Here is a 10,007-nt window from a genome sequence, read left to right as displayed (position 1 = left end):
GCGGCCGGGTTCGCCACGCAGCAGCCCATGGCGCCGGGCCCGGTGTCGAGCAGGACGAGGCCGTTGCAGCAATCCACGACGACTGCCAGGATCCCGGGGCATGCAATGGTTAAAACTTGGGTGCCTCGTGGTAGAATATGGAAGAACACATAACTTACTCCATAGCCTACTGCATGCAACCATAAAAATACCTTGGTTTGGAAATTTTAGTTAGGAATCATATGACGTCACATGCCAATACGCCAATGTATCATGTACTAAATTATGTGACCGGCCGTCACGGGCGCAACCAAAAGGATTAGCACTTGCAAAATCAGCGCTATATATATATAGTACCATATACTCTATATAGGTTGTTAGTAAAATATCTGGAATAAAAAGGTTAAGAAGAATAGGTACCTCCAGCAAGTTAAAATAAGGCTAGTGAACTGTAGGATTCATCTCTCATTCTCACCTCACCCACACATGCTGCGAGATAAACTTCTCAACAACTCAACCTTAAAAGTTACAAAAGCTCAGCATGGCTCGAACAGTCCCCTTCTCAAACATTTAAATAGCTTAAGCTAAAACGGCTAACAGCGGAGCACATCAAGTGAGACAACCACATAGACATAGGCCACTAACAGGTTCCAGCGAGTTAACATGATAGGTAGGGCTACTGAAACTGCACTCTACTTCGATACGGATTCATCACCATTCTGTGCTGTAGGAAGAGCCTCTGAGCTGTTGCTGCTATCACCTTTCACAGATGCTGAATCCACAGCAGGTTTCTTCGGAGCAGGTTCAGCTGTGATTGGCTTGATGCTAGCTCGTTTGACTCCTCTGCCTACAACCCCAAGGTCAGTTACAGTGCTACCGGTGCTTCCGGTTGTCGCTGCCGTAGACATGACTGAGGAGTCAAAGCCATTGCTCGAAGTAGCCATCTGCGAAGAAGTGAAAGATGCAGCCCTTGGGATGCCATCAGCACCTTTCTGCGCACCAGCTGCTCTGGATGCAATCGTCTTCAAGAACTCAACTATAGCAGACCTTGGGGTCGACATGGCTTGCTCCAGGTCTTCATGCTGAACAAACAACAATTCAGAGAAGTCATTGTTCGTTCGAACTTAGAAGCAAGACAAATCGTCTTCATCCCTGATAACAGTACAAGGGTCATAAACCAAACAAAATGAACTAACATTGTTTTACCTTCTTCTCAAGTTCAGTCAATATGCCACTAAGCTGCTCTATCTCAGTTTCGGGAGCAGATTTTTCTGAGCCTCCTTCAGCAGTAGATTCACCATCTTTACCAGCCAAAGAAGCATCCTTGGAATCTTTTAGACTCTGTATGCGTGACTTGCATAGTAAAATCGCTTTTGCACAATATGGGATTGCATCTCCAATCTTGGATGCCAGCTCGTAAACCAAACATATGCGGAAGTTTCTAGGACTGGATTAAGGCAACCAACAAAGGAAGAGCAACAAACTATACAGGACGTTACTAAAAAGTGCGTCCATGTAAATAATGCTAAACATGCATTTTGTGATGAACCAAAATAAAATAACCTAGTATATAATAGACTTTTTAAAAAGGCACATCTTTAGGCTACAATGTACCCATAAAACCAAAGAGATGGATGGACCAATAGACAGGTTGCAAATCGGGTTCATATAATAGTATGGCACACAAGATTGTGTAGCTATCACAGAGGATACAGTTCTACAGTTCGACGATGATCAGGCTCAACCAATTGCTCCAACATGGCTAAAGCTTTCATGTAGTCACTGAGTGAGTTGTCTATGTCCTCTGAAATTAAAAGAGGGCCATGAGTATTAACAGCACAAACCAATCAAATGCTGGAGCATAACAGAAGGTAACTGTGACTACCTCTTTCCAATGCGACTTCACCAAGAGCAGAATAAATTTTTACTTTCTCCATAGTGTTTTCTGGGCTCTTCTCAACTATGGCCCTTGCAATGTCCAACATTTTCCATGCAAGATCCAAATCGGAATCTTCTTCATCTCCCATCTTCTCATCCTCCTCCTCGTCGTCGTCATCCTTCTCAATTTCACCATTCCCATCCCCATGATCTTTGCCATTTGAGCTTTGACCTAATACAGGACTATATCAATATTTACCACAGCCAGAAAAAGAACACACGGAACACACCCATCAATTTACTCATTATTAGTTCAACCCCGGTACTGATAGTATTGGATTGTGTTAAAAGAAATAAACACATCAGCAACAGAAAGCAAATTTATATTGCACGACACATTAACACCAAACCAAAAGAGGAAAACTATATCTTAGTAAAAGTCGGCCTATGCAAGCACACTGATAGACAGCTAGTTGCATGAGAATCAAAATGAAGCTAGTGATGCAGTGATACTTATCTGTTTGGTCTAGCATCATTACTGAAGTAGACGACAAAAACACACCGTTTAATTGAAAGATAGCCGAATCGCACCCAGTTTGAAATATAAATCACCGCATAGACAAGCTTATATATGGGCATTCGAAGCATTTTCTGCTATCTCTTAATTCATTTACTATTGGTAGAGAAAAATTGGTTTGAGGAAAACAAGCTACTTCGATGAAATGAAATCCTATGGAATCCTTACTGCTTAACACATAGGAGCAAATTACTAATTAAGGGTGTATTCCACAGAACATTAGCAGTTGTAAACAGATGAAGAGAAGAGGCCATACTTAGTGCTTTGTTGTGAAACGATCCACATACACAGGATAACAATGTGTTTCAGTGGACATTACTATGTGAGGTAAGTGCACTGCATACCTTCTTGAGCATCAACTCTCTCTGAAGATGTGGCATCCTCTGCATTGCTAACAGAGGCCTTTGAGCTTACACTATCATCTTTAGCAGTTGTACTCTTCGCTGATTCTTCATTTGGTGCATTCTTAGGAACATTGCCCAAAGGATCAGTCTCTTCCTGTGCTTTGTATAGCAGCGCACATCCATACTTGAAATATGTGCTGGCACACTCTGGAGCAAGCTCTCCATAATGTGAAGTCCTAAATAGGCAGAAATTTGTCAGAGCATCATTGCAAAGCTTCCTAAGAAAACTTACACCAGGCCACAAGAGTCAAGTGTAAAACAAGCCAGAACAATACAATGAAAAAACTGAACTACAAAGATTCCATCAACAATGTTAAGATACAAGGTCCTAAGGTTGTTCAATGTTGATTGACTTTGGTGACATTTAAATATTCTCATAGACAGCACCGCTTTAATAGATTGTAAAAGCAATTTAAGCATTGGAACCAACCAACACAGGGCTCATGATAAAAATATAGAAAAACACAAGGCCAACAGCTCGATAGCCAAATCCACTAATCCCTGACAACGACAACCTGTCCCTCCATCTCGCTCAACAATAACACGAAAAAAAAACACTCCTGCTAACCAACTTCCTGCAGAACCCCTTAAACCCTAGTGACCCAAATCCCCGAATCACACAAGCGCTCGTGCAAAATCCAGCAGATCCCGAGGGAAATGCACCGTGCCAACCATCAATTCCTCCAAAATTCCACCAAACGCGCGGCGTCTCTTCAGGCAACTAGGTGAAAAGAGGAGCGGGGGTGGGAGGGGGAGGGGGACCCTAACCTGATCTCGAGCGCGCGGCTGAGGCAGTCGACGGCGTCGACGAAGTCCTCGTCCTCGATGGCCTTGGACCCCTGGTCGAACAGCTCCTGCGCCCGCTCTAGGGTTTTGGGCTCCTCCTCCTCCCCCTCCGCCCCCTCGCCGGGCGCCTCCTCGCTGGGGTTTGGGTTCGGCGGCGGCGGGGCCTGGGGCTCCTCTAGCGGCGCGCCCGCGTTCTCCGACGAGGAGGCCATGGGCAGCGTGCAGAGCGGCGGCGGCGGCGGCGGCGGGGTTCCCCTTCTCGGCGCGGTGAGTGGGGAAGAGAATGGGGAAATTTTTGGGCTTCCTATCTAACTTCGAGAAGGTGGGTAAGCTTGCCATCTAAAAAGCCCACCAAGGCCCAACAACCAGCGCTATGCGAAAAAAGACCAAAAAATCAACATCTTTTTTTGACCGATTCCAACATTTTCCAAATGCCATTTCAACAATTTATACATAAAAATGTTGAATCAATACAGATGAAATGTTGAACCAGCTTAAATAAAATGTTGAATCCATATAGGTGCAATGTTGACCACGGCTGCGCACATCCTCGTCAACACAGAAGCCGTCGGTGGCGTTGCTCGAACTCCTGTCGGGCGCCCGCCCGCCCGCCACGTCGCGCTACCGCCCTGATCGTCGTGCTCGCGGCTGTATCCATGGCGAGCGAGGGACGGAAGGTTGTATCCCGCGGTAGGATATGGGAGTTAGTGACCACTGGTGCAACGTTTTTTTTAACAATGTAAAGCTACAAAACACTTGTAAAACTTTTCTATCCGGCCATTATGGGCCAAATATAATGGAATGATTTCAAGGGATCCTCTCCCCCGTTAACCCTTAAAAAAAATAAAAGGAGATGGACGTGGGAGAGGGGGCTCGTGATGGCGAGGCGGGGCAGCTATCTTTGCCGAGCGATGCTGAGGGAATACTGAGCGCGATGGCGAGACAAGCAGGATACCAAATCTGATGGAGATGTTTTAAGAATTAAATTTCAGATCCTTCAAAATAATAGTCAAGTTATAGCGTTTTGCATTTCGTAAACACAATCTCCCACACATGCAAATACAATGCTACGTAGTATTTTAGTCAAAGCCGCGACTGTTTCATCGTGAAGATGATGTCATGATGACGGTCTCAGCAGTGGCCGAAGCAGTCAACGAGGATGGCCACAGCGGTCTCGGCGCTCAGGCCCGGCGCCGACGCGCCGGCTGCGGCCGCATCAGCGTCGCCCACCACCGCGTTCTCGGGTCCGCTGCTGCCTGCACCGGCGTCAGCAGCCGGCGACACGCCGTACTCCGGCGAGGCGTGACGGGGTGGAGCCTGCGCGGCGGCTGACGACGAGGCCGCCGGGACCGAGCCGATGGCATGGCGGATCGCTTCGCGCCCCCGCAGCCGGATCCTCTGCACGGACGCCGGCGACCACCAGCTGCCGGAGCCGGACACGCTCGACATCGCGGGGCGACGGCGGCCTAGAGCTAGACGACGGAGCTGTCAAGGAGATGGACGATTGGTTGGATGGAGATCCCGGAGCGTGGCTTGTCTTCTCGGCCGCGAGAGATGAGCGCGGGGAGAGACGCGGCGCCGTGCGCGCTCGTTTTATAGCTGTGGCGGCGGCGTGGTCGGCGCGGCGGTCAGAGCGCGCGCGCAGAAGACGCGTGTCGCGCCGGGGCAGGCAGGGAGCAGTGGCCGGTGGGAATTCGGAAGCAGGGGGGCATGGACGTCTCTGGTTTTGGCCCCCGGGATGGAACATGGAAGGCGGCGGCTGCGGTTTCGGAGGCCACAGACCACAGACAGCTTCGTCGGCTCAAAGACCGCCGCGTCTCGCTCAAACCTGCTGTTCCTTTCTTGGGGGAACGAAAAACACGGGCCTATTGTGGCCAATCAAGTCAACATCAGTGTTTTTCACAAAAAAAATGTCAACATCAGTGTGTAATGAGAGACAAATCCCGTTGAACTAGATAGGGTTATCTTTCTTTAATACGGATTAAAGGCACTGCATGACTTTTCTAGATTCATATACTTTACTATACACCTAGACATGATAAATATGTAGATAAGTAGTAAAGTCTACGAATCTAGAAATACTAAAATGAATAATAATTTGGGATAGAAGGAGTAGGATTTAATTTGATGATTTTTTCCTGAGCAACAGCTAGCAGAGCTCACTGAGCTAATTAGGATTCAAGCAATAGGGATACATGAGAAGCTATATATATATATATATATATATATATATATATATATATATATATATATATATATATATATATATATGTGTGTGTGTGTGTGTGTGTGTGTGTGTGTGTGTGTGTGTGTGTGTGTGTGTGTGTGTGTGTGTGTGTGTGTGTGTGTGTGTGTGTGTGTGAAATTATTAACAGTGTTTGTGAGAAGCTATATATGAACAGTTCTTGTCAATGCAATAGGGATACTTGAGAAATGATTTGTAAGAGGTAAGAGTACAGAAACCTAAACCTGGTGGTTTAATAAGAAAGTTGACTGAATTGCATGGAAGTATAGTGGACATCTATCATTGTACTTTGTAGGGCAGATCGTACTGCATGTTAAGATCAGAAAATAACGAAGGAGAAGATCATGAAGCAAGACTTTTGAGAACGAAAAAAGAAGAAGCACAAAAGTCAATACTAGGAGTATTAATTGTGACAATGACGTGTGGAGTGGAATAATCAAATGTACGTGAGGAACTGCGGTACTATGAAGCAACTGATTTATGTCCATTGTTTTTAGCCCATGGAAAATGGCTGCAGTTTGGAAAACACTCTGATGCTGCACTTTTTTCTGCATCCCAAAGTGCAGAAAGAAAGCGTAAGCGCTATCAAATATCATCTCCAGTAAGAAAGGGACGTATATCCAGTGAAACATAGTCCGACAAGATCTCATAATCTCTCTTCAACTTTATTTGCTCGTGGTACACATCAAAATGTTCAATGTCCACATACAAATAGACCTGGGCATCCTCCGGGCCGGGTCGGGTTTGGGTCGGGCCAAAAAAAACCCGGTGTTTTTTCTAGCGGCCCGTGCCTGACCCGACCCGGTGGCCGGGCCGTAAAATTGAGCCCGCACCCGACCCGACAGCCAATCGGGTCGGGTTCGGGTCGGGTCGGGCCGAGCCTATGTAAAATGTCGGGTTCCTTTGGGTTTTTCGGGTTTCGGGTCAAAATTTTTAACCCGTGCCCGGCCCGTCAGTCATACCGGGTCAAAAATTTTGACCCGAGCCCGCCCATCAAACTCTTCGGGTCGGGTCGGGTCGGGCAGCCCATGCCCAGGTCTACATACAAAGCAGCATACTGCACTGCACTTACATAGATACATAAAGTAGAACAAATTTAATTTTTTAGCTAAGACCAACAGAGATGCATATGTAACTCAATAACCTATACACGGAGGATTTATCAATATCATTGCTCAGAGAATATTATTTAATCTACTGCCCAGAAAATTCCATTTTTTTTCCAAGCTCATCTCCCTTATCGGTCCGAGTTTAATAATCTAGAATTGCAGGCGCAATGGTGAAAACGCCAACTTATTTTGGGCCTCTTTCTGAATCCAGTTCATGATGGAGCCCTGCAGCCGGATGGGTGCATGTGAAACCCACAAGTTGAGGAAGTGAGGCACCACACATGAACTGTTCTCCTGCTCCTCCTCCTGTAGCTGCACGATCTTTCCTCCCCGAATCATTCGCCGTTTGCTCTGCATCTTCGTGCTTCCCTTCACAACATGAATGTACGCAGTGCCCTGTTTGGACTTCCAAAGCATCTGGTAGACTAATGTGTCTGTGTTCTGACGGAGGTACTCTACTGCCTTTGGCAACGTGATCTCTTCCAGCTGTGCCAAGCTGATGTCTGTATGCATGCAGTGTTGCTCCTCACTGTGGTTCACTGCTATGGCGGAGCTTTTATCCGCAGGCGGCAGGTCCTCTGAAGAGCCATGGGGCATGAAGAGGAGTCCAGCTATCAGGTATTGAGAATCCTGAAGACAAATCTCGCCTCCATCCAGTGAGACTTGACACTCCAAGTGTGCTTCAATAACTGGTTGTAGAGAAATATCTGACGTGTCTGTTGTGCTATTGCTACTATGGTGAATTTCATGCTGGTCAATCTTCTTGCAACATGATGGGTTAGGGCGAAGCCATTGCGAAACGCAACCGACTAGATTGTGCCAATGTTCTTTCTGGCGTGAATCGACGAATGGCACCCATGAGAAGTCTTGTGTAGGCAGTTGCATAATTTTATTCCTAATAATTTCAACTTTAGACTTGAAAAGAGGTGTAAACAACTGCAAGCACTTAATTGCGATACCAAGTATATCCGTACTCTCTGAAAGTTGTAGCATGATGCTGAAGTAAAAATTGTTCTCTGGTGCATTAACATCTTTCTGGATGAAGACTAGGGAAACCTCTATTCCGTGCTCTGCAGTAATGAAGGGTAACCATAGTACAAAAAAAGTGGTCTCGTTTCCCTGATCGATTTTGTGCTGCAACTTCTTGCCTGAAAAAAAGTTTTTGATAAAAGGGTTGAAGGGCATGTGGCAGTATGGTGTGCAACCAAGCTCTATGAATCTCAAGAAGTCGTTGGCTCCATCTGCATACCACTCAAATCTTTGAACAACGCTGCTTAACTGGTTATCATGGGCAAAGGCAGAGGAGATAAATGACTTGGTTGCATGTGCTATCCGTTTAGGAAAGGCTGAATTCCTCACCTCCTGTTCTATCTGTTCTTCTTCTAGGATTCGATTCTTGCATTCGTGCAGTGTGTCATCACACTCTTGAGCAGCACGCTTCAGCTTTTTACGCCAACGCAACAAGGATGCATCGGTGATCTGCCACTTTTCAGATGTCTCAAGAGCAGCATCCAACTTAATGTGAGCCATCTCTAGCCTCTCCAAGTTTTCGTTGGCCTTTAATTTTTCTTTCCCCTCACGCCTACTAATGAGATCACATAGGATTTGGCTAACTGCTTCATGCACAATAGCAGAACTGAGCATATCCGCCATTAGGATTTAAGTATCTATATCACCCCCTTTCCTGCACAGCTGATGTAACATATAACAGTATATCAGTATACATGAGAGACTAGATATATGGAACTTTTGATCACAAGCAAAGATACAGCTTACTGGCAGTAAGTTTACCTTTGATAGAATCGCAAGGAAGCGGCAGTCAGCTATCCTGTGTATGTAGCTATCTTAACCCTTTGAACTATAAGGTAAGATATGAAATTAAGAAGAGCATAGTGTGGTCCAAGATTTATAGGAAGCAGAAAGAGGCAGAAAACTCACTAACAGAGGTCTGACGACATGGGGTCTGGAGGTTTGGTCAACACAAGAGGAAAATGTTGGTTCAAGCAAGGACATCTGACTTCAATCAACAATGAGAGTTTTCGCATCTTTATGTGTTTGAATATAATTGGCTAACGTGCATTAAGTGGTGGCAAGTTGAAGGGTCGCATTTAAGCTGTGCAAAGAGTCAAATGGAGGCTGCTATGCTAACTGGGTACAAGTGGAGTACAACATGAAGCAAGTCATCCCGGAAACCTTTCACCCATTAATTTAGCAGCGTACAGGGCAGGAAACTCAGAAATTAGATGGAGAACAACATGAAAAATACATCTTTAGCTAGTCTATGCAGAAGTATTAAGGAACTCAAAAAGTTATCGTCTCCACCAGATGAACAATATAAATAAGAAACTGTTACTGGTGATTCTAAAGCAACTTATTGATGTCTATGGTTTTAGCCAAAGGAAACTGGCTGCAATTTGGTTACACTGCATGGACTCTGCTCTGGTTTTGCACTTTTCTGCATCAATAAACGTGCTTTTCTTCTATCATAGGCAGGCCTATTATATTATGCCCAACCAAACACCATCCCAGTAAGAAAGGGACGCACATGTCTTCAAACGCAATACCACAAGTGTGAGAACCGCCCAATTTGATACTATTTTAAACGAACCGCCGGTCATTATCACCCAGATGAGAGTTAACACGTGCTTGCCGTAGAGCGTGCCACGTGTTATCCCACATCTAGAGACACGAATAACCGACACGACATTTATTCAAAATAATACCAAATCCGGTAGTCCCGGTATGTGCTCCAACATACGCCCAGAATCAGCATATGCACATACCGTATACAATCGAATACATAGCCAACAATCCACAAAGAGCAGTTATATAAAACCAGAGTTCGAGACTTAATATTACAAGTTCAATATAGGTGGGTTTCACGCTTCACTTTACAAGCCTTGGGCTCACGCGAGTCATATTAAACAGAGATTTAGAGCTTATTGAAAGTACATGCTCTCCCGAAGCTCAGCTACGATAAAACTTACTTAAGATGATGATGCCTTGCTCAAGGACATCACCACAGCAGC

General features: G+C 45.5%; 2 protein-coding genes across 3 annotated transcripts; both read right to left on the bottom strand.

Annotated features, from left to right (window-relative positions):
• Positions 1-374: 374 nt before the first annotated feature.
• LOC120659279 (protein NASP homolog) lies at positions 375-3,914 on the bottom strand. The gene is made up of 6 exons (XM_039937360.1): positions 3,607-3,914; positions 2,779-3,014; positions 1,865-2,089; positions 1,693-1,783; positions 1,186-1,420; positions 375-1,061 (listed from the first exon to the last, which is right to left on the bottom strand). The coding sequence occupies exons 1-6, from the start codon at positions 3,834-3,836 to the stop codon at positions 672-674; spliced, it is 1,407 nt and encodes a 468-aa protein (XP_039793294.1). The 5' UTR covers positions 3,837-3,914; the 3' UTR covers positions 375-671.
• A 3,016-nt stretch (positions 3,915-6,930) lies between these two features.
• Positions 6,931-9,542, bottom strand: LOC120659278. Of its 2 annotated transcripts, XM_039937358.1 has the most exons (3): positions 8,917-9,542; positions 8,770-8,836; positions 6,931-8,670 (listed from the first exon to the last, which is right to left on the bottom strand). In XM_039937358.1, exon 3 carries the CDS (start codon positions 8,629-8,631, stop codon positions 7,129-7,131), a length of 1,503 nt encoding a protein of 500 aa, XP_039793292.1. In that variant the 5' UTR covers positions 8,632-8,670; positions 8,770-8,836; positions 8,917-9,542; the 3' UTR covers positions 6,931-7,128. The 2 variants fall into 2 exon arrangements, with proteins under 2 accessions (XP_039793292.1, XP_039793291.1); XM_039937357.1 differs by having other exon boundaries at positions 6,932-8,670; positions 8,770-9,542.
• Between the last annotated feature and the right edge of the window lie 465 nt (positions 9,543-10,007).

This window comes from Panicum virgatum, chromosome 2N, assembly GCF_016808335.1.
Source record: "Panicum virgatum strain AP13 chromosome 2N, P.virgatum_v5, whole genome shotgun sequence".
NCBI classification, from domain to species: Eukaryota; Viridiplantae; Streptophyta; class Magnoliopsida; order Poales; family Poaceae; genus Panicum; species Panicum virgatum.
The sequence above is the reverse complement of the archived record's forward strand: the minus strand, read 5'-3'. Positions and strand labels throughout refer to the sequence as shown.